General features: G+C 39.2%; 1 protein-coding gene across 2 annotated transcripts in view; it reads left to right on the plus strand.

The window, feature by feature from the left end:
* Positions 1-25,892, plus strand: part of LRRIQ1 (leucine rich repeats and IQ motif containing 1) — a 96,838-nt gene that overhangs the window by 65,701 nt on the left and 5,245 nt on the right. For both annotated transcript variants that reach the window (XM_035127677.2, XM_035127679.2), the window contains 4 exons: positions 10,772-10,895; positions 15,019-15,079; positions 18,732-18,852; positions 19,713-19,778. In XM_035127677.2, the coding sequence (XP_034983568.2) occupies positions 10,772-10,895; positions 15,019-15,079; positions 18,732-18,852; positions 19,713-19,778 (372 nt within the window). The remainder of the gene's footprint in view (positions 1-10,771; positions 10,896-15,018; positions 15,080-18,731; positions 18,853-19,712; positions 19,779-25,892) is intronic.

Genomic DNA, 25,892 nt, shown 5'->3' on the forward strand with positions numbered 1-25,892 from the left:
ATTTTGCAATGGCTCTGCCATCAAATGCAAGATTGGGCATGCTTACTCAGAAGTAAATCCAGTGTTGCCATTCCACTTGCAGAATGTTCTTTGATCCAGCAGAAGTGCCTACAAGGGAAGGCAGTTTTTGTCAATTTCTAGTGCAGCCCTCTATACTATTCTATTGTGTTCCAGACAGTTTCCCCATTGTCTGGAGCTTATTTTCAAGTGTGTGGAGGAGACTGTAGCAGAAAGCAGAAAGCTTTCTCATATGCTAGTACCGGTAGATGTCTACTGGATCAAACAGAATGGCAGCATTTGATGTCACCCACTAGGTCCAGTGGAACTTACTCTCTTAAACAGTCACCTGCAATCCTAAGTATACTTAAGCCAGATGCTGCATTTTAAAAAATGAATCATATTTTTTATTTTTCAGTAAACAAGCTGCTATGTTCATTGATAGGAGTGTATGTGGTTTTTCCAGCCACTACAGATCACAATTTTAAAATTTAAACAAATATTGTAGATCAGGCAATACGAAAGATTTGATTTTGATTGTTTTGAATGTACTTCCTTTTTTCACCAATTTGTTCCTCATGGTATGAAGTTCAGTGATTTTTCCATACCCCCACACAAAGAATAGATGGAAGGGAAGGGAAAATGTTAAAATATTTTATACTCCATAAGGCAGTCATTTGGAGAAATAAATCGCTGAGTGCTGAAGCATTTCAAATCCTTTTCATGTGACCAGTCGGTGACCTGATAACTATTTCCTGCCCCTAAATAAGGTTGTGACCTAGGTCTTAGAGTGCAAAAGACAGATAATTTTAGTAACAACTTAAATTCAAATAGGTTTGGCTCAGGGGAGAATGTGCAGGGGACAGATGAGGAAGGATAGGGTGTTTGGCAAGAAAGATTGAATAAAGTATTATAATGCTTGGACTTCTTAAATACAAATTCTTAAATTATTCTTAAATAAAAATGTCACTGTATTTTTCCTCAGCTCATCCATGGTCTTTCTTCCTACACTCTGCACAGTCTCAATGAATGAAGAAATGTTTTGATTAGTTATTTTAAGTCCTTTCCCCCCACATAAAGGTCAGTTATGGAAACTCCACCTAGAAAACAGAGGGCCAAAGTAGACGGGACATCATTCATGCAGTTAGTAATTCTTTGAATGGTGATGCACAGTTCCTAATCCAGAGCATCATCCTATTGCATGGAATGAGGGTGCTTAACCCCTTTGCCTTACTCTGATCCTAGTCTGGATTGGAAACCTGTGCCTGATATTTGTATTAGAAGAAAAAGCTCCTGTTTGTGGTAATTGTTGTTGTTTAGTCATTTAGTCATGTCCGACTCTTCATGACCCCATGGACCAGAGCACGCCAGGCACTCCTGTCTTCCACTGCCTCTCACAGTTTGGTCAAACTCATGTTGGTAGCTTTGAGAACACTGTCCAACGATCATTTGTGTCATAATAGGACACAAATAGCAGACATGTAGGGCCCATGGATGGGACTGTAGCAGGAGCAATGGGTTAAATTCTCATTACCACCCACACCAGCACATGGGGGTGAGGTCATGTCTGCTATTTACTTTTTTATACTTTTCACACCCAGTTGCTATTTATGTGAATGGTGTCTTGTCAAGTTTGGCCCCAAATATACATTCATATTTAAGAAAGACATATAGTTCCCAATAGTATATTGGTAACCCTAGCGTTCATATTAACTATTATTTGACATTCATAAAGAAGGTAGCTAAACAGTAGTTTAAAAGTGGAACTTCCCACACTCTTTTAATCTGCACTGTGTGAAGCATGGTTGTGTGGAATGAGAATTTTAATCTGCATTGGAGATTGTGGATATAGAACTATGATGTGGATGCTGCACTAAATCAATCTAGAATGGAAAGCTATATTCTTGTGTGTAAACCTTAATTCTTTCACGTAGAAAGTGTTGGCAGATGGACAGCATATAAATGATGAAAATATATTTAGCAAACATATGTTGGTGTGTACAAATTCTCAAACAGTTCATATATTATTGAGATCTTATTGCTGCCATTGACATGTTGCTGCTGCTGAGATTGTGTCATTTATCATCCGACTGTCTTGGTCTGTGGTCTGTTTTAGATACACTTACCCTGCTACCATGTAGCACAGAAAGAAATGTCTGCCTCCCACTTAAGAACACTTAACTTCCTCCAACTTGACACATCCTTGCATTTTGCATAAACTGAAACATCTTTGTATTCAGCAGTGATCAAACATGATCAGCATTGTCTTCTTTCCTAGTGCTAATCATCTGGTCACACACGTATGTACAGTGAATGGTCAGCTGACCATCTGTCAGGGAATGCATCCAGTGTGGCTCATGTTTGGGTACTCGATGCCGTGTCTTTACATGACCCAATCCTGATCTCTTTTGCTAGAAAAATCCTCCTATGTTACCGCTTAATATGCTCCTGCCTTAGTACCTACAATAACGTTAAGTGAATGGATTAGGACATGGACAATCCTTATATGGGCATATCATAATGTGATTGACTGCAAGTTTTATGGGGGTGGATCTGACTTTTCTATCCCCTGGATGGTAACTATGGCATTATGAAGGACTGATTGTCCTAATGAGTTCAGAGAGCTACAGCATTCCCAAAAGGTTGTTTGCTTTTGACATAGTTTTTAATATTGAACACAAGCTAATTCTCTTTCTTTTTCTTTTTGTAACTAATAAAGTTGTGGAACACTCACATATTATAATTCCTTTTGATGATGTGTTATTTTAAACAAAACACTGTGAGAAGACTGCAAAATTGAAGCCTAGATATTGAAAATGTGGTGCTGTTAAATAAAAGGAACAAAGTCATATACCTTTTACACTTTTCAGTTAATCTGCACAAATAGAAAGTAAGTACACTAGATTTAGAAACTTTTATGAGAAATTGTAGGCCTGGTTACAAATGATTCAGATATTTAATATTGAGATTGTACAGCAGTATAACCCCTTGACATTTCTCTAATAAGTGCTAGTGCATGTATTATATCTAACGTATGCTTCCCGAATTTAAATTCTTCACATTGGAAACTATTAACATGTGCGGTCAGCAAACTACTAGCAAGTCATGCCAAATCAACTAGTTCATTTGCACTTGAACAACTTTTATGTCCACTATCTACAGATCTTCAACATAATAATATGCACATAAAAGGTGTAACCTCTGCTGCTGAACCTTTTTTATTGATTGGCTGTTATAATTTAATTGCAGTTTAACATAATTGTTGTTGTAATTTTTATACTGATCTAAGGTCCTTTAGGGTCAATATAAGGGCAATCTAAAAGCAAAAAAAAGAGATAAATAACAACAAACAAACCCCAAACAAACAAGGGAACTAGCAAGGTCAGCTTTGACATCCTTCACATGTTTAAGGGTGGGAAGGATAAGGAAGACCTGAACTGACTTTGCCTCTCCAATCTGGTGATAAGCACTTTCAACCCTTAGTGTGTACTATCCATTTCTTACAGCAGGGATGGGGAACTTGTGGCCCTCTTAGATGTTTTTGGAATCCGTCTCCTGTCAGCCATAGCCAGCATGGCCAATGGTTACAGAGGGCCACAAGTTTCCCATCCCTGTGTTGGGAGATGCACACATGGACCCTGATCCAACATGAATCATCTTATGGCAGAGTTTAACCTGTCTAGCACAGCTTTCCAAATATGACGGTATCTGACCCCAGATGCAGAGTATCAGATCCAGTTCTGTGTGCAGAACCCTGCTTCCATATGTGGATTGTTTGTGCTGCATTAGGCCAACTTTCAATGAGGTTCGTTGCAAAATATATTGAATATCAACCGTGTTTATTGTCCTTTATCCTCCACATCACTAACCTTAACTGCAGATGCACATTTCTTTTTAAATAGTTGCCTAACAGTTATGCAGATGGTGAACCGTCCATTATAGCAAGGAAATATTTCTCACTGAAGTGAATAAATTAATCACAAATTCATATACCGTATTTGGAATTGTCAGCTTGTGTCAAAGTGGAAACAAAGAATATTTATTTTAAAATGTATGGTGCAGGTAAGAAAATTAAAAAGGAATTGAAGAGAATATATGGTTTATGCTGTCAGCAAAGGTTTCTTGTTTAACCTACAGATGACCTGGCCTTGTTTGTTCAGATGACAGCTCTAAAAGTGTACAGGGAATATTCTCTTGTAATACAATGATTTGCCGCAAGCCCTGACCTCAGTGACTGTCAGGGAGCAGGTCTGAATTGGCCCTTTCTCTGATATCGTGACACTGCTTCTGTTGCCTCGATTGTGACCTCTGATTGAAAGATACCCCTGGGACTTCTATATAATAAGCATGACTCCTGACTCTTAGCCAGGTCTGCTTTCTTAGATTTTTGTCAGACTTTCCTCGTAGTCCAGGCTATATATGCTACAATTTACTTGAGCTGTCACGGTGCTCTGTAACCGGTGCACTCTTTGAAATTGAGGAGGTTTTTAAATCTGCATTTTGCAAATGGAAATATAGTAATGTAATATATAAACAACTTTCTTGTTAGGTATCCATTGCAAAATGCATATTAAGATTTTAATGTGTGTGTTTGTTTGTTTTTACTTTTTCCTCAAATTCTGCATAGAACGCAATATCTGTACCTTTAACAGCAGTCATCCAAGTATTATAGTTCAAATGTTGCTAAATGCATCTCTTTTTCTGCACCCATCCCCTCTGGTGCCATGCAAATTATCCAACTTACTCCACTGTCCGTTGTAAATCTTTGAGTATAGTATAGCTAACCACATTGCCTAAGTGCAAATTACAATGTTTTAGCTACACTGCTACTCATTCATTGTTTAACCTTGTATCATAAAGTGCTTCTTTCTTGCATAATGAAAATGGTTCCATTATGATTTTCTGCAACTTTTTCTCATCATGATTCCTTCTACTTCCACCATATGCGCTCCAGTTTCACACTCCCTTTGGCTCTTCCACCACAACAGCCAAAGAATGCCAGGCATAGACAATACAAATATGGATGCTCTCGTGGCTCTTAGTATCTGCTGTTGTTACAAATCATAAAACTGGCATGTAAGTGTCATTGGGCCAGTTCAGACATGCATTCCCTTCTTGCTAGACCATTGCATACCCCATCCCTTTGCCTCCTGTGGTCTAATGTCTGTTCACTAACCAGAACCATAAATCTATTCAAACCATAGTAAAGTGACACTAAACCACAGTTCCCTCTTACATAAAGGAAAACTGTAGTTTAAACCAAACAGAATTGGCATGCCAGTGAGGGGAGGAAGAGGGGGGAGCCCATGTTTCTAGTGATTACGCACAACTTTCTAGGTCATGATTTATCAAGCTGCACTGCGGTCAGTTTGGCATGAATGCTTTCTTTATCAAAGAAATTATATTTAATAAACAGTTATATTTTAGTCAAGTCTTTATGCTTTTCAACTGGTTCACTTATGCTTTGGCTGTTTCTGCAGGTACAGGAGTCTTTCTGAGCCTTTGGGATGGGTACACCACAACACGGGCATTGTTATGTGTAAAGAAGCAGCTCCCATATTTTTCTGCTTGAATAAGACCCATGATCTCTGAAATTTCAACATGAATATCCAAGATCAGGGATCTATCCACAGATAATATTCATAAGTTCCCTTGCAAGCACACTGCATTTTTATTGTTTACTCAGAAACGGGTGACTCCTGAAAGTGCAAAAATGTGCACCGTTCCAAAACCATTTGCACTACATGCTTTGTACATGAGGTATCCACAATTTTGTTTCAACTTGTGGGTGGCTAACATGTGGCCCTTCAGATGCTTTGAATTCTAGCTCCTAGAATTGATCGGGGATGGTAACAGGTTAGCTATTCCTGGTTTAATTATACATTAACATATATTGGAGTAATGTGAGTAGCTGTTTGTAATAAGCATAAATGATGTGCATATTTATACCTTATTGTAATTGTCCCTATTTCACAGTATGTCTCATTGACCCTGAAAAATTACCGTATTTTTCCATCTATAAGATGCCCCCATGTATATTTGGGGGGACTCAAATTTAAGAAAATGGGGGGTGTATCCGCGCATAAGATGCCCCCAAATTTTTGACATTATTTTTAGGGGGGAAACCCTAGTCTTATACACAGAAAAATATGGTGATTTAGAAAGTAAAGGTACAATAGAAGAAATATACTGAGTCAATCTGATTTTACTTTTTATATAAGTACTTTCCTTAATGTATGCTTTGTTTTCTAAGACTTCAGCCTGGTGCAAATCACTATGATCAAAGTATAAGCCACTTACCTTTTTAAGTAAAAATCCAAATTACTATGCATTGCTTTCAGACCACAAATAAGATTGCCATGATACCTGTCTTCCACTTTTCTTAATGCAACCTCAAGCCGGTTTAAACAAAAAACAAAAAAACGAACATTAGATCTGAATGCTGGCACAGTGTTAGAGAGATCTGAAATTCATCCAGGATGCATGGACTGAATGACTACTTTCTTTATTAATCTTACCCTGGCAGCAGTAGTACTGATGCTTTGTGTGGGAGGTGAATTATACTTATAAATCAGAAAAGTTAAACAGTAGTTGAATTTTTTAGCATTTGTTCAGTCTCTAGCACATGTGCCCATTTTACTCAACCCTTTTTCCACAGTCACATTATTTGGTCATTTTATTAACTACTTAAGTTCCAGAAAATATTTTTACTGCTATAGATTCATATGAGTGTCCTATGTCACAAAGTACCAGTACGGTGAAACCTCAGGTTACAAGCACCTCGGGTTACAAACACTTCAGGTTACAGACTCCACTAACCCAGAAGTAGTACCTCGGGTTAAGAGCTTTACCTCAGGATGAGAACAGAAATCGCGCTCTGGCAGCGGGAGGCCCCATTAGCTAAAGTGGTACCTCAAGTTAAGAACGGTTTCAGGTTAAGAACAGACCTCCGGAACGAATTAAGTTTGTAACCAGAGGTACCACTGTAGTTAGAATGGTGTTGAACAATGTTTTTCAACCTATATGCTGGAAGAGTTAATTTCATGATAGAGGCAGCAAAAAGGCCCTCTTCACTGCCATCATAAGTAGGGATACATGCGCTAAATCAGCTGCACTTTTATTTGTGAACTGGTTGGTTTTTCCATACACAGTTCCCCAGTATGCCAGGGGGCTGAATGTGCTTCATACCGTAGCATCAGAGGGGATGCTATGGGGCAATTGTGTTGCTAGCCCTCTGCATTTCAGCACCATACAGTGAGACAGGGGCCTTGACAGGATCGCCAGCTCTGTCCACTGGAAAATTTACGGAAAATTAAAGAATCCATTGAAATCCATAAGACTCTTGGGAGAGTCTATCTTAATTGGTCTCCCACCCCTGCATGGGGAAATTGATAGAGTTGCCCTAAAGTTCAACAGGAAGTGGTCTGACCATGACAGTGGAGTCGTAGAGCCATCACCACCCCAATTCCAGACCAGCAAATCCAGGGACTGTCCTGCCCTGTGGGTCAGGCCAATGACCACATGAGACATCACTTCGTTATACTGCATTTTTTTGTGAAACTGCAGTTTGTACATATTTAAATAGAATGAATGAATAAATAAATAAATAAATAAATAATGAAGTCTCAAGCTGGATCAGGGGAAAGTAGCCTTGCAAAAGCATGGGCAATGGTCCTAGTGTACTCCAGCACCATGCCAGAGACTGCCTCTGCCAGTTCAGCGCGGAAGGCTACTGGTCAGCTGGTTGTGCAGAACAGAAACGGCACCCCCAATCTCTTTTGGTCTGGCACCAGTTACAAACTCCAAAGGCCAGCTCCCAGATGGAGAGGTCTCCCAGTGAGTCACTGTAAGAACGTCATTTGATCATTTAGTTTTTGAGATGTAAAACCACATGGAAAGACTTATGATTTGGTTTGAAATCTAGATGATCTGGTGTACAGTGTGGTCATGGTCACATCTTAAAATACTAAATTAAAGCAAATGTTCCAAGGGTTTGCCTGTTTAGATACATTCATTTAGGGCTGTTGTCACCAATGAGCTGTTTAAAACACAGCATGATAGGAAACTATATTGCTAAATAATTGATATGGTGACAACTATTGACTAACGATTCTGAAGAAGTGTGCATGCACAATGCACATGAAAGCTTATACCAAGAACAAACTTAGTTGGTCTCTAAGGTGCTACTGGACAATTTTTATATATATATTTCTACTGTGTCAGACCAACACGGCTACCTACCTGAATAGCGATTCTTTAGTTAGATAGATTTGGTGGTTAATACCCCAGAATAGTCAGCTGATTGGAGCAAATGGTTATGAGATAGTTGGGAATACTTTTGATTGGGATACCAACTAAGAGGAGGGGGCAGAGGGGTGTGTGTGTCTGTGTGTTTGTGTTTGTGTGAGCTGGCATCTCTGCAAATCTGATGTAGGTTACCAGATCAGCTTTGCCTCCACTTAGGGTTTATTTGTATATTTGTAAATAATTATTTGTAAATAAAGCCAACATCATAATGATACAATAAGTCTAGGCACTCTCATCCAAAGTAAACCATTGCCTATGCAACTTTTCACCACTGGGGAAGTGGGGAACACAATACAAGATGACTAATATTTAAGCCTGCACATGGGGTATATTATACTTCTAAGCTTGCTAGTTTTCTTCTTTTGTAAATACAACCCAATCCTGTGTATGTTTCCTCAGAAGTAAGCTATTCTAGAGCGTCATTCTAAGTAAGAGTGCATGTGATTGCTGCCTTAAATGCCTGTGTATTTTGTTACTCTGTTAACAAAATGGCTGGGAACGTTCCCAAAATGTCTTGAGACAGAACAATCATTGCTATGAAAATGTTTTTGCTGATGGCAAGAGAGGGGAAAAAATTAAGAGCAGGTTAAAGTACAAAGAATATGGTTTCTTTTTGCTCTAGAGAATCAAAATGATCGCAAAGGGTACTTTCCCGTGGCACATAATCATCCCAAGGGATTAAATGCTCCAACAGATCATCCTGATAATACATAGATTTTAGGAAACAGGTGCTGGAGATATGACTTGATTACATTCAGTGCTCCAAGTTCACAGTATGAAAAATCAGGAATGAATTTGGAAGTTCATTCCACCACCTTACACTAAGTGTTTCTACACATCACAAAATCAGCCAGAAGAGTCGGGCTTTTCTGGTCTGAAAAGGCCAGAAACAAGAGGCCTGCACTACATATAGAGATCTTTAACATATAATATCACATATTCCAATGTGAATTTCTTCTTTCTAAGTTGACTTCTACCAGCTGCTGTGAGTTGGTAAAGTAACTTTTTGAGTGTCTGCTGCATTTCTGAAGCAATGTCTGCACAGGAGATTACCTCACTTCTGTCTGGTACTGTATTTGGTTCACACATGTTTAGATGTGATGCTCTTTTCTTTCTGTTCCTTCTGTATTGCAGAGTCATCTTTTTTTTGTACATGTACTGAGTTTGACCAGGATTTAGTTTCTGATATCAGAAGCTATCCCCGTCTCCCTCCACATATTTTTTTTTACATCTTCGTAGAACTGCAATTACAACACCTTCTAAATAAGCTCTGTCACTGCAGTCCATCATCTACAGCCTAAATCCCAAGCCACCCCAATGCAGAGTCCATCTTATTTAGCCATGGCCCAGGTGCACATGAAAAGTAGAAACGATGTCGCTCAAGGGGACAAACATAAAATAGGAAGAAGCAGAACAGAGTAAGGTCCTGGATCCCTTGAGAACAGGAGAGGATCGGGAGATAAAAGCTCACCAGTATAGTAAGGTTGGTGGGTAAAAGTTAAAGGTAAATGACCCTGGATGGTTAGATCCAGTCAACGGTGCCTGGAAAGAAGAGGCAGGGGGCCAGGTCTGAGTGCTAACCACACCTTGGAACCAGCTAAGGCTCCTAGAATAAAACTGATCAATAAAAATGGCAGAAATGGCACAGTGGGCATATAAGGAGGCAGCAATTCCTTTCCCCTCCAGTGTTCATTGCAATCAGTGCTTTCTGTTCTGTTACAGTTAGGCTCCTGTTAAAACCTGGGTTCTTTGTCTTCCTACCCGCTATGGCTGAAAGCCTGAAACAAACATAATTACGTGCAATTAATTGTGCAATTAACTTCAATGCATTTCAGTGAAAAGGAAACACAAAAACTATGCAGAAAATAATGTGATAATTTGTGTAATGTTTGTGGATTTAAAAAGAAAGCAGCAAAAAGTAATGCCGCTCATATTTGCTTGCTTCATTTCCATTCTGGACTTCAGGCGAGCATGAGAATTGTGGCAATCCTCTGCCATCCCTAGGCTGAAGACAGAGTTAAACCCCAGCTATTTAGTGCCCCCACTAGGATGGGACCTGCCCTTTGGAATGTTTTTAGGGGGCAAATCTTGTATGGTTATAATGAAAGGGAAGGCAATTAAAGAAGCTTATTTACATACCTGTTTACTTAACTGGTCTTTTCTAGTAGCCCCACTAACCTTCCACAGACACATTTTGTACTTTCTGTTTCTATATGGAGCCTTATTTTGCAAATATTCTGTGTGCTACAAAGTACAGAGAAAGGAAGTAAGGGAGAAAATACAGGCTCTGACTTTTTTCTGTTTTTACTTAACACCAATTCTATGAATATTTATTAAGAAGTCTTGTTGAGGCCATTTTGTCTCACTGCCACATAAACCTGCATAGCATTCTGCTGTAAATCAGTGCTGTTTGTTTGGCATTTGTCACAACAAAAAGTTAGAACTTGAAAATATCTCTCATCCACAGGTAAGGAAGAAGCATTTGCTTATAGTTCCGCAGAGAAGATGGAAAGGAGCAAAGAACGTACATACCACTGGCTTCATACACAGGTTTGGGATTTTGAAGCAACTAGCCCCACAAATGAAAAATGGTGAGATCATTGCCTTTAAATTAGATTTTTGGATTGTAATAACACATCATGTAACATGAAACCCATCTTAATTGTCCTAAAACAAATATGCTATTTTTTTGCCAAAGGCCAGATTGCCAAGTTTCAAACACACTCCCGTTGAGAATTAATTTAATAAATTCTGCATCTCATTCTGCCACAAACCTTAGTGAATTGCTATGACATGCCAGCATGCAATATCACTTCATAATATCCATGAATATTTTTCCTGTCAGAAACCCAAATAGTTGTATTTATGAAAAATGCAGGAAAACATGTATTTTTCTTGTATTCTTCAAGTTACAGAATGCATTCAAAACCATTGTAATTTAATAGCTAACCAGGTACACTAAATAGTGCACCGTAATGCTGAAACATGGCAGATGGTATTTTGAACTAGGCATGGGCTAGAGTGGGCAATATATCTTACAGAAATGCACAAGGAAAAAGGGAGCAGAAATAATACAAAGCTTTTGATTGTTATTTTTTTTAAAAAAAACACGAAATTTCAGGTCTGTACATTTGAGGAAATGCTTCCCTTTAAACTTCAATGATTTATCTTTGTGTAAGCGGTGGTTCTTCAGAAGTCAAAAGAGAGTTTCTCTGAGGATAGTTATCAAGGCTGTCAGGCAAATGACACCTGCAGATGTGAGGCAATTCTGCCCTCAGATCAGAAAACAACAACACTCCTCAGAGTTTTCTTGTCAGTGGGGGGGGACAACTGAATGACAAAAAGCTTACAGGTGGGCTTTTATAAAACATTGTCACAATTAATAAAGATGCTAAAGTGCAAGAGACAGGATCCAATTGGTGGAATATCAGAGGAACTAGTACACATAATTGCCATCAGCCCATAGCACACACAATTCTGCCCCAGGAAGCAGGTGCGCACTATAATCCAACACTACTGTCACGCGGGTGGCGCTGTGGGTTAAACCACAGAGCCTAGGGCTTGCTGATCAGAAGTTTGGCAGTTCGAATCCCCGCGACGGGGTGAGCTCCCAATGCTCGGTCCCTGCTCCTGCCAACCTAGCAGTTCGAAAGCACGTCAAAGTGCAAGTAGATAAATAGATACCACTAGAGTGGGAAGGTAAACGGCGTTTCCGTGTGCTGCTCTGGTTTGCCAGAAGTGGCTTTGTCATGCTGGCCACATAACCCAGAAGCTGTACGCCAGCTCCCTCGGCCAATAAAGCAAGATGAGCACCACAACCCCAGAATCGTCCGCGACTGGACCTAACGGTCAGGGGTCCCTTTACCTTTTTACTGTCACGCAGCATGTTGTCCATAGGCAGCCTGGCAGTCCACAGTTATCTGTGCCTCCCAGTTTTGATTTATTGTTATTTAACATCCTTTATATACCACTTACTTGCAATAGCTCTAAACAGATCCCTCCCTTCCCTTACTTGCAAGCTGTTTGTGTTGAGGTCAATGGTGCAGTAGACCGAGGGACAAAGTGCCACAATTGATTTCTCAGTAGGGATGTTAATGGCATGATTTTGTAGGGTGTTATCTGCCAATCCCATGCCAAATTGAATTATACATTGTGAGCAGCTCTGGGAGGAAGACCTTTCATTGTCTACAGACAACCACCCAATCTTAAACAACTCCTCACCCACAATAATACAACCACCAGACTTAACATGGACACTGGTACCAGAGCCTGCAATAAACCCAGATGCCAACTTTGCTGCCACATACACCCGGACAACACCATTACTGGCCCCAACAACATCAAACATACCATCTCAGGACTATTTAATTGCTCATCTTCCAACATTGTGTATGCCATCAAATGCCAACAGTGCCCTTCAGCTCTCTATATTGGAAAAACAGGCCAAACCCTACGCCAAAGGATAAATGGACATAAATGTGACATCAGGAATCACAAGACAGAGAAACCAATAGAAATAGACTGGAAAGAGAAGTTGCTGAATTGCAACTTATTACCTAACTTAAAACCATGGAGAGACCTGGTCTGAATAGAGACATTGGATTCTTATCTCATTATACATGATAAAGCTATTTTTAGCCATCTCACCCCTTGCTTTTTCCTGTAAGACCAATTGCAGTCGTTAACAGTCGTCAACAGGTTTACCACACCAATCAGCCAATCACCCATTCCCACCACCCTTCTGAGTAATACCTCTCCCCAGCCTCTCACTATATATAAGGGTCTGGTGACTTCTGTTTCAGTGTATCTGAAGAAGTGTGCATGCACACGAAAGCTCATACCAATGATAAACTTAGTTGGTCTCTAAGGTGCTACTGGAAGGAATTTTTTTATTGTGAGCAGCTGCTTACCTAACAGCAATGGTAACCATATCAAGTGGAAGTCAGTGTCAACAGATACTCCCCAAAATATTCTTATTTGGAACAAAATTGTATATTTCAATTAATTATGTTTAGGACTGAGATGCCAGACAATGTTAGAACATCTTAGAAATGAATTTCACTTATATTGAATATTATTTAAAGCAACAATCCTCAAGTAATCATAGAATCACAGAATGATTTGTAGAGTTGGAAGGGACCCTGGAGATCATCTAGTCCAACCTCCTGCAATGCAGGAATATGCAGCTGTCCCATACAGGAATCAAACCTGCAGTCTTGGTGTTATCAGCACTGCACTCCAACCAACAGAGCTATCCAGGCTCTCATGATAGTCTTCAGAAAAAGATAGTTCAATTCATAGTTTAACCTTTTAAATAATATTTTATATAATGATGAGGTTTTTATATATATATAAAATTACAGGAGTACCATACTTACCCTTGAAAAATATGTGTTTTTTAAAACCAGGTTGAAAGATAAAACCATAAACTATAGTATTTTTTAATCCTTATCTTTAGTTCTGTAAGTTAGCAGAGGGGCCCAGATATTACAATTTATTCATTTATTTATTTATTCATTCATTCATTCCCTGGTTTTGATTTTCATAAAAGCATTTAGAGAAGATAAATACAAGAGTTTTTTAGAATTAAGATCAAATGTCATTTATGCAATCTCAGTTGTTTCTAACAACACACTCCTATATATATGCCTACTCTGAAGTAAGTCATAGAGTTCAATTGGGCTTATTTCCAGATAAGTAGGTATACTATTGCAGTCTAAATCATATTAAATCTCTGTAGATGTGTGTGGCACATTCATGTTAATAGCATTTGTTAGGATAATTTAGGTATTATGACTGATCCTACTTACCCTCAACTTGATGGCAAAACATCAACTGGAAATGAATCAGAAGCCATGTGGTCAAATAACTGATAGACTTATCTAACCAAAACCAAGATTACTGCTCTATAATAGACTGCTTGAATAAGATTGGATAATGATAGGTGTAATTTATACTCCTTCAATACACTAGTAAATTCGATAAATTTCTAGCTATTAAAGAACTTGCATTTTGAGAATTTTATCTTAAACTTTCTGGCAATGAATGACTTCCTTATCTGTTTGAGCCAGATTGTTAAAAATAATATTTCTTAAACCCACTGAAAATCAGAGCCAAAATTCTTAATGATATTTAGCTAAGCATTTGACGACCTGCAGCTTCTAAGCAGTAGGTGTCATACAGCCCGATGCTAAATATCACAGAATCATGGAATTGTAGAATTGGAAGGATATGTTTATCTGGAAGTCCCATTGATTACAGTTAAACTCGCCAACAGGTAAATATGTACACTTAAGGATAGGATCCAGTAATTGCCTTAAGCGTTTATTTTGTATTGTTCTCAAACTGATATTTAGTTGGGTTTTTTATACCATTAAAATACTTTTGGCTGTGTTTATGGTATTCATATATTGCCATGAGACAAATGTAAAATGCTCTCCCTAAATTGTTTAATAGTAATATTTATGTGTGCTGAAGCAGGCTTAAGTTTGTCATACAAGACCCCACTTGACATGCCTAGTAAACCACTTTTGAAATAGGGAGAAGCAGTGTGTTGTGTGGTTTAAATCTGTTGCTCAAAGATAAGGCAAACTTCTCACTGGGTATACCAAAGTCCTTGGAGCAATTCAAATAGTTCAGTGGATACTAGCTTTAGTATTCTGACACATTTTATTCTGTAACTGGCATATTTGTCATTTCCCATTCACTGTTTAGCAAGCATTTCCTACCTGAGATAGATCCAGAAGTTATCAAGGGAGGAAGAGTTCAACTTGTGGTAAGATGTTTTTTCTTTACCATGGTAATTGGGTTTTTAAAATCTGGACATTGTTGTTGTTGTTGTTGTTAAATTTATATGCCACCCTTTATCAAAAGATCCCAGGGCAGTGTACAACATTAAAAAAATATTACAATTGCAATCCCATGTATTCTTACCTGGCAGTGAGCCCCACTGAACACAATGTAACTTACTTCTGGATAAATATGCATATGATTGTCCTATAAATGCTTCTGCGATCAGGGTAAGACCTTTCTTTGAATGCTACAGCTGTGTATAATCAAATCTGCATATATACATAATTCATAAGCCCTTTGCATTTGTCATCTGTCGCTCAATTGTGGGTTATCCACTTGCATGTGTCATTACAAGTCTGCCAGGAGCTGCACTGGTTTTTGATAAACTGTCGAGTACAATGTAAGGTGTTGATTTCAAAAGCCCAGAATGACTAGGAACACAAATACTTAAAGGAGCACCTCTGCAATGCTGCTCATGCTTTTAGATCAGCGGGGAGGCCTTACTTTTAGTCCCACTGGCAGATATTGCCTCTTGTGTGGTGACACAAAGCAAGGCCTTCTTTGTGATGGCACCCCACCTGTGGGAAATTACAATGAACCCCCTCAGTAACTCTTTTTGGGCACCAGCTTGATTTATTCATTAAGACTTTTTGAAGATAAGGGAGATGGCATGAACATTCAAATTCTTACTACAGTAAATTACTGGAAGTATTCTATTGTGGGAAATGTTTTAGCTGCGATTTTAGTTTTTCATTATATTTTATGTGATTGCTTTGTAAACCAGCCTGTGATCTATATAGGTAAAGGGCTGTTTTGCACACTGACTTTCAGCAGTACCTCAGATTTCGAGGTGCAGGGAGAATAGACAATGTATTAGGGTGGGTGCTGAATCCAGTTGTGTGAACAACAGAGTACCGCTCAAAAATAATTACTTATGTATGAATAGCAAACTGACTTTACTCAGATGTATGCTACATCCCCTCTGACGAACAACATAATACACTAACAAAATATGTGGGTGGGTTTTGTTCACAGTATAATACTGATTTATCTCTGAATTTTGTTTGAGGAATGAATTTTACCCCCAGTCTAGTAACCTAGATTACTTATTTGTATCAGCCCACAAAGAGATCAAGCTACTTCTTTAAGACCTGTTTGATGCAGCCAGGCATATTAATTGGTAGCTTCTGCCTCCTGGATATTTTATATTACTTTCAAAACATTTATTGAAAGCTTGAGATGACTCCTAGCAGAATAAAAGAATAAAAACCAGCAATAAATAACAGTCAATACAATAGACTCTGCAGCAGCAGGAATGCAGCACCACAATGTCCACTTTGTGGCCGTAAGCATTCTGCCAGAGGTATGTTTTAGTGCTTAAGCACAGACTAGGACTGGGAGAACTCAGGTTTCAAACACTATTATGCCATAAGCCTCACTGAATGACCTTGGGCAGGTCATGCAAACGCAGTCTAACCTAGTTCACATAGTTGTGGTGAGGACTAAATTATCCCACTTTTGAGGTCCATGGAAGAAAGGCAGGATGTAAATGTTGCAAATAAAATAAATAAATAGGACACGAGGCCAAAGTATCTCATCAAAGAGGTTGTTCTTGGGTTCATCATCATGGCATCCATGGCCAACAGTATGCCCACTAGGACCCCATCTGGTGCAATGAAATATTTCCTCAAAAGTCCACAATAATGTTTTTCTCTTTCTGCTCAGTCCCTGTCTGCACTGTCTTGGCCTCTCCTATGCACCCTCCTACGGTGGCAGCCATTTTGTGAGTGGTGCCCACAGCACTTTCCCAAAATTCCAGATTTTCCCACTGGTCCCAAAAGACTCCTGTTCTACAGCCTCAAAATCATTAAGATAAAAGTATGTCTTCAGTGCACATGGAGTAGGAACAGCCTTGCATAGCTAGGGCAATAACTCGGCTAATCTAGGGAGAGGTGAACTTTAAGAAACCTGTAGGTGCCAGACTATAAAGGGATTTTAAAAGAGCCGCCTTAAATTAAGTCCAGAAGGTGTCTAGTCTTTGCAAAGTGGGATGAATATATTCCCAAATGTAAGCCTCTTCCAAGAGATGGGCAACAGAATTCTGCACTAGTTGAAGTTTCTGGTTTATCTTCATGGACAGCCTTCAATGAAGCACACTTCAGCAATACATTTTAGAGATTACAAAATCATGGATCGGCATGGCAAAACCTCTCTTCTCCAAAAAGGGGGAGAGATTATATCGCAGATGAAGTGTATAAAACAGATGTTTGTCTAACAGATTGGGAGAACTTATATCAGGGTCAACTCATAGATTTCTGGCAATTAATAGTTGATCAGCAAAGGTCTCTTATTTTTGTTAGGAACAACAGCACCATAATTACTTTTTTCTAGCTAGATTAGGCTGCTGAAATGTGTCCACTAAGTTCATAGGCTCAGAGTGTGCTCAGAGGCCCCCTGTTCTTTAATTCCAACTGTCTTCTGCACATGGTTCCAGTTTGTAGGTCTTGGGGTTCTATTAAAAAACAAAACCAAACTAGATCCAAGAAACCTGAAGTCTACTCCAGTCTCTAAGAGTGGACAAACACTGAATGACTGCATTAATTTGTTCTGCCAAGATCTTGGAATCACCACAGTCATTACAGATACAATTCAGAAGCTGAGAGCACTTAGTCCATTGAAATAATTGAGAAATAAAGACTGTACTGTATTCTTAGGTCCTCCCTCAATGAGATGTAAATATATTTTACATTAGATGCACTACTAATTTCACTAAAAATGGTAGTACATTTATGAATTGTAATTTATTTATGTTTTTAACCTTAAATACAGCATTGCATTCACAAATAACACATTTTTAAGCTCAGCAAAATCAAATTCGTATGTACATTTCAGTTTCATAGGATGTGATCCATACATGGAAATAAATCTAAACATAAATAGTCTTATTTACAAGGATTTATGGTTGAATGACCAGTATTTGTAATGTACAGATATGTGCATTGCTGAAACCATTGAATTAATTTCTCTATTCAATCTCCATTCTAAATCTAAAAACATACTGACATGAAAGAACATTTTTTTCTGTTCTATTCTTTTAAATCCATCAATATGTTACATTTTAATATAATTATCTTATGCAAGCTGCACATAAAAACTCTTCTGAAAGTTTGGTTAGGTAGCAAAGATGAAATTACTCACTCAGTGTTTGATTGATAGAACTGATACTTGCTCTGGATTAAGCACAAATATGGTAAAAAAATAATCAAATGTAACATTTCTGGCTTTCAACTCTGACTTTAAATTATAGACTGCTCCGTAAATGATCTTAAGCTGTTTAAGGTTTCATCAGTTGTCTGCAAGATTTATTTTCTTCAAAATTACTGTACTAAAATGTTGTCTTTTGTTGCTGCACTGATTCTGATCACAAACCACAATTTTAAGATCGCCTCCTATTTACAAAAATGCTTTGACATAGTGCATTTGTTCAGACTGGGCAGCAATAAAGGATTGTGGGATCATTCTGAAGAAGATTGTTTGACAGAGCCGGCTTGTTTATTTGAGAGTAATGTGAGCTGCATTCAGAAAATGTCATATTTTGTTTCTTGATTGTGTACATTCTCTTTCACTGCTTCCAGACAAGCCCTGTAAGGAGAGAAGACACGGATTTAGAGCTTGTTTCCATGACCAGTGGAAGTACTTTGACTCAGAACAAAGAAAAAAATAATCAGCCACACAGACACTCTGCAGGACCTTCAAGTAAGTTGTACTTTCCTTTTAATAATCAGCTAGATAAATCTTGAATCACCTGACAGGGCTTAGCATCAAATGACACATTCTTACCAGGACAGTGATGGTTTAGTCTCTACTTCTGCCCTTATTTTGAAATTTTATGTGAATATAAAATGTATGCCTATAGATAGATTGAAATGTTAATGTATGCATGTGGATAGCATAGAACTACATAAGTGTGTGTGTGTGTGTGTGTGTGTGTGTGTGTGTGTCCGGCATATCCAGAGCGAGAGATAAGTATGTATGTATATACATATACATATACATATACATACATACATACAGTGCTTTTTTCTGGGGGTACACAAGGGTAGGCATAGCCCGAAACATTTTGTGAATCTAAGTTTGGCCTCATTGAGGGGCAGTATTTCAATATGAGTAGGAAAATGAGAGTACCCCTAAACATTTGGGGGGGGGGAATCACTGCAGACATATATCTCTAGATGTGTATGTATGGGAGAGTGATTGACAAATTGATTTAAAGAGAGTGTGTATGATAATGTGTGTGCCAAAAACCACATGGAAAATTAGAATCATCAGAGATTTTGTTTAACTAAAACCTATAATTTAGTTACTTATTCCTCTAGGTCCTACCAAACCCTCTGATGTTTCCTGAAGATGGGCATTTGTCTGCCACTTAAGCCCTAATCCTGAAACCACTTGCTCATTGGTAGCTTTCACTGAGACGAATGGCATGGTTTCATTCACTTTAGTAGTACAGCTTTGATTTAAAGTGAGAGTCTTCTGTCTTTTTAATTGTTTAATCCATAAGTATTAAATCAGTAATTTGACATGATCAGTTTAGTGTACTTTTTTTTTTTTTACAGAAATTGAAGGCAAAAAAGAGTATAGTATGCAATTAATCCACAAACAGCAGTTAAGCACATACTGCGGTAAGTCTAACACTAAGATTTGCTTTGGTACCATAGAAGTTGCAAAGTTTGGGCATACCAAAACTAAACCAGTAAAGGATCACGCTACTTGATGTTATGATTCCTCCATAGAAAATGTCTGGTGGAGTTGGCACAAATGCTTAGGATGAAACTGTATGTTGAATACAAGAACCAGGCAGCCTTTATTCAGAAGCCCATATTTAAATAGCGCTTTTATAAAGAATTGGGGGACAGGTAGAAATACGTGGTTTACCAGAAAAAGTAATCAGAAATATTTTAGTATTTAAAAACTATAAGAAAAATAAGATTGAGACATAATAATGTTTCAAAGGTACTTATTAGTGAATAAAGCTGAGGTCTATTGCATTACTATGTTCATTTATAGTCTAATTTTTCTAAGAAATCTGGAGAATCAATTTTCAAGCTTAGTGTAATTTTGGTTTAGAGAGTCAATTAGCTGCTTTTGGCACTGAAGAGTTTGTATGCCCCAGTGATTTTGGCTAATATTTTTAATTTTATTCCAAAGATGAATGCTTTTATGAAACTCCTCTTAGTTTCAAAAGAGATTTCTTGCATGGCAACTCTTGACTTCCTTTGTTTTTGTTTTTGGTCTCACATTCTAAAAAGTCTAAGAGTGCAGTCCTCTGCATACTCCCTGGGAAAGCCCAACAGTGGTGCTTGCTTCTGAATAAACATGAGTAAGATTGCAACACGTGCAACAGTCATGCTCTGAAACACTTTTTCATAATAATATAAAGGACTACAACACTTTTACATTTTTTCCTACCATGGCAAAATAAATAATTGCAATAATAAGTAAATCTATTTGTAAATATCATTCATTGACTTGGACCTGGAGAAAGACACACTCTGCAAACTGAATTGAAAGAAATGCATACGGTAGATTAGAAATCCAATGAGGTCCATTATTTGCTTTTTAAAAAGATACGGTAGATTAGAAATCCAATGAGGTCCATTATTTGCTTTTTTTAAAGATACTGCATTTTCCTGCATATAAGACGACTTTTTAACCCAGGAAAATCTTCTCGAAAGTTGGGGGTCGTCTTATACGCTGCCGCAGAAGCGATTTCTGGTGCTGCAAACATTTTGGAAATGGGCAGCGCGGCACCAGAAATCGCTTCTGCACATGTCCAGATGTGATTTTTGGCTTCCGGACATGCGCAGAAGCGATTTCTGGCACCGCAGACATTTTGGATATGGGCAGCGTGGGCATGTCTGACCCACGGACGATCGTAGGAAGAGGGGTAGTCTTATACGGCTAGTATATCCCAAACTCTATATTTTAACTGGAAAAGTTAGGGGTCGTCTTATACGCCGGAAAATATGGGCAAATTGTGCATCCTTCTCGATAAAAGTTTCCCTTTGCCAGTGAGGGGGGACAGTTTTTCATTCACTAAAAGATTATGAGGCCTATGCTTCCCTTCACCCTAATCCTCTCCTGTGATTATTTCTCTCTCTCTCTGTACGTGTGTGTGTGTGTACATGTCATGTTAACAGGCTTACAGTTGTTGATCGTACATTATCTTTAAAAAAGCTTTCACCAATTATCATTGTATGCACATATGATTTAAATATTTAAATAAATGATTTCAGTGCAGACCCAAGAAACGTTTAAAGAATAAAAATAACTTCAACCCCAACCTGCTAAATTCTACTTATTTCATAGAACTTCAAACTGATGTAAACATTTTGCAGCAAAAGATTTGTTCTGGTCACTGTTGTTAAATAGCTGATTTCCACCCACACACAATCCTGCTGTATTTGCTGCTAAGTAAAACAATATGGTAAAGGATTTTGCTAAATTATTAAATACGTCACACAGTTCTAGATAGACTGGTGAAAATTCTATGACGTCTTAGCAGACTTTATGGTATGCCGATACACTGATTTGCAAAGTCTCTATTTTTCTTTCTTCCTGCCCCCTCCAATAAAAATTCCAAATATTTCCTATACTACATTACTTATCAAAACAGAGTTGTGTGTCAACTTTGACATCTGTTAAAGAATAGAGGATTTAGTTGGGGGGGGGGGCGGAGAGAGAGAGAGAGAGAGAGAGAGAGAGAGAGAGAGAGAGAGAGAGAGAGAGAGAGAGAGAGAACAGAACAAATCATTAGCAAAGAAAATAGATTAAAGAGAAGAGAACTTAATACCTGGGGGAAATGAGCATTTATTCAAATTTAATAAGTCTTTTCAGCACGCATTTAATTCTGCAGGTTTTTTTGTACATGCAAGCACCTTAAAATCTGTCTCAAAATATTATTGAAATTTTGAATAGCTGGGTACAAATAATTTAAATTACCTGAGTGTCTAGCAAACACTTTTTTCATTGTAACGGTCACACAATTTTACATTGTAATACTAAACACACATGCAGTTTGCCAAGTGCTATAGATTATAAAGGATGGTTCCACCCCAACCCCAAATACCTTGGACTTCCCAATTCAGGTAGAAGTATTTCAAGAGCTGACTCAGGTTATTTCACGCCAGCTCTGGGGAATGCATAGGACACAGATGTAGAGCAGCCTGGGTACATTTTGAGGGCACCCTTTTCTATACTGTAAGGCCTCTGCTATTGCATCTGACTGTGCTCTTACTGCAACAGAGTCCTCAAAGCATGCAAGGCTCCCACATTACATGCCTGAAGCTTCTGATCTGCTAAAGGGATAATAATATCATTGACCTCCTGTTGCACCAGAAGCCTCAGAACCTTTGCTAGGTCCACCATGTATGCAATTTCTTGAATGGTGCTTCAAGAACATGGTGCTTCTGTTCCAGGAATTCAGCTTCCATGGTTATGGCTTGCTGCTCCTGTGAAAACGTATCAAGGCAGTAATGGTTTATATGCACAAAACATGACGTAGTACTAGGTTGAACTGGGGAAAAAATTCTGCATTTATCTGTTATTGTAATTGTGGTTTTATAAAGAGTAGCTTTTGTGTATGAATGTGTGGTTGTTGTGGCATTAGTTTGACAAGAACAGGGCTTGTGATCTCAGAAACATTACAATGAAATATCGGCCCTCTGGTAACAATCATAAGCAGAGAACTCTGTTCTTTTTTTGTTTCCTTTTGTCTCCTCCTAACACATTTGTTGACTTTGAAATTAAGGGTTATCCTACGTGAAGAACTCTCAACACAAACTAGAGATGGGAAGGTTGAGGGCTGTACCAATATGTCTGGTACTGTAAACATAGCTGAAATGCATGAGAGCCATGCAGCAAGTTGTGATTTGTAGAATGTTATAGTGTGAAGTGTCCAAGCCAGCCAGTCATTCCTTATTCCTGGGTACTATATTCCACTTTCCTTTTTCATCACCCCATCAATTGTGAAGCTTATATATTATTGGGCTATTTTGGAGTTTTACCCCATAGAGGGTTTTTTCTTGTTTTTCATCCCTACAAACCTCAGTGCTACACCAAGAATGTTGGTATCTCTCTTTTGTTTCCCAGTGGCCCAGTTAAGCTACATAGACATCAGCACTCAGCACTTAAGATTGCTGTTTGATGAAGTAGTGATATGGCTCTGCTGCAGCAAAATTATTGTGTGTTTCTATGGAGTTCACACAGGAGAATTTACTGGTTGGTTTTTTCCAGAGTTCTTCGACTTTCTGTTAACAATGATGTATCAGATAGGAGGATAAAGATCACTAGAAATCATTATTCTCTTGCTACACCTATTTACACCCATATTATGCTTGGTACACAACATACATTTTCTAAATGGCAGAAAGGAATAAGACAATGATTCCAGAAGCCATAACTGTCCACTTAAGAATGTCCTCTCTCTTCTCCACCAAAAATATATTTATAAAAGCAATGCAATAAGAAGTTGTCCAGCACCTGAATAATACTGCTGAAGTTATGAGAGGTAATGCTACATCATATATACAGTGAAATTTGTTTTTCAAATGCGGGAACTTATGTAGCCAAAATAACACCACAGAGAGGGGAGAAAAATCTTTAAAAGATGGCAAAATGAAGTCCAGTGACTACTGGTGTTTAGTGGGCACCCAGCACTAGCTGATGGGTGAAGCAGGGGCACAGAAAACCAGGGTATAAGGGGAATGGAGGAATGTGTGTCTGAAACCTGAACAGGAGCACCCCAGGCCGCAACATTATATTGCAAGTCACACTTGCACTTCCCCGTGTAGTTCTGTGTGGGATTTTGAAGCTACAGGATACACTGTGACTTTTAACATCAAATTTAATAATGCAGGTTCCTTTACTGAGGATACGGTTTATGAAATAAATAAGAAGATTAGTGGGTATCTTTTAGAAAAGGTAATGGTCAAAGCATTATTAAATAGAAGTAAAAATTTTATTTTATTTATCAAATGAAAATCACATTTTGAACCTCAAGTCCCTAATACAAAGTTTTAGATACAGCCCAGCAGGGGCGTACCCAGGATCAAAATTAGGGGGGGGCAAGGGGCGGGGGCAAGGGGCGGGAGGGGAGGGGCCACAGTGGGAATATGGGCGGGGCTACGTGGCCTGCGTCCTCCCAGCTCTTCTGAGGAGGAAGCCCCAGGCTCTTGTTCCCGGCGCGAAGCTCCAGAGGCGCGCGGGGAACGCAAGCCTGGGGCTGCCTCCTCCGCACCTCCCAGGTCTTCCGAGGAGGCGGCCCCAAGCTCCCGTTCCCGGCGCGAAGCTCCAGAGGTGCGCGGGGAACGCGAGCCTGTGGCTGCCTCCTCCACTTACACTCCCCGCTCCCGCTTAGCGCTCCTCCGCTTACGCTCCCCTCGCGCCTCTGGAGCTTTGCGCTGGGAGCCGGAGCCTGGGGCTGCCACGCTGCGCCCCTTAGCCTTTTGCTTCTGGGGGGGGGCAATTGCCCCCTCCTGCCCCCCTGCCCACGGCACTGGTCGCCCCTCTGGGCAGCTCGCCCCATCCCCCGGGTGCGCTGTTTCCCTCCGTCTCTTACGTTTACACCCCACCGCTTTTGCAGCTCGATAGTGGGAGGGGGAGAGGAGAAAGTGCGATGGGTTATGGAAAGGGGAAAGGGGGGAGGGCTGGTCTGTTTCTTTCTGGCTGGGGCCGCGCACCCCACTTTTTGCATTGAGATTTCTTTCTTTTTAGCTTGGGGGGGGCGGGCAGCTGGCTTCTAGAGTAGGGCAGCTGCCCTAACTTGCCCCGTGGTGGGTACGCCCTTGCAGCCCAGCAGGAATCTTTTTGTGGTTGTTGTTCTTACCCAAGCCATATTAGAATGAAAGGAAGCTTAGAGCACAGTTGCACTCTTGCACAATTCTCATTCCTTTCCACAGTCTTTTTGGAAGAGATGCCCAGGATAGATTGCATCCTATTGCTATTTAAGTGGTAGTCTTGTAACACTTTTCACCAAATCTCTTGAAGTGCCAAACCACTTCAGAACAATATTTTTTATAAATGAAAACAGACCCAGAGATACAAAGGCTGGGTAGGAAGTAAGGAAGATAAGAAAACAGATTTCATAAGGATAGACAAAGAAATAGTTCATACCCTCATAACATTTATAAGAGGCAGCAACCTATAATGACAATTATTGGATCAAGGATGTCATACCAAAACAATAGCCCTGAGCACTTTCTTCAGTCTAAACACAAAATGAGGGATTGACTCTTTCACAAGAAAATTACAGTTTCAAAAACTCTAACGCTGTTCCTCCCACCTACCTTTTTCCTCATCACAATTTTCCAACCTTAAAGTTACGCCTCCAGTTAAGGAAGCAGACAAACTCAATAATGTTGCTTTCTCACTTGGCTTAATTAGAAAGCTCACCAAAGGCATAACTGGATTAACATCAGTGTTGCTCTTAGAACAGAGTTCCTTATCTGGTTCTTATAATTTTAATGGGGAAAGTTCACTATAAGTCCAAAGTTATTAACCAAACAGCGTGGGTTGAATCCAGGCTTGCCTGAAGAAGAGTCTCACTAATTGGGGGCTTCCAAGGGTGAAAGGGGAGGAGACAATTTTCAGCAATTCCTTCTTACTTCTTCAGCCCTCTGCTCCATAGGGACAGGGGGGGACGGGACTCCGGAACAGTAGGCAGTGGCACAGGAGGCTGCCTCCTGCAGGAGCATCCAGTGAGTGGAAGCATCCACTGGATTAAAGTACCATTTGTA

The sequence above is a fragment of the Zootoca vivipara genome, chromosome 10, assembly GCF_963506605.1.
Source record: "Zootoca vivipara chromosome 10, rZooViv1.1, whole genome shotgun sequence".
NCBI lineage: Eukaryota > Metazoa > Chordata > Lepidosauria > Squamata > Lacertidae > Zootoca > Zootoca vivipara.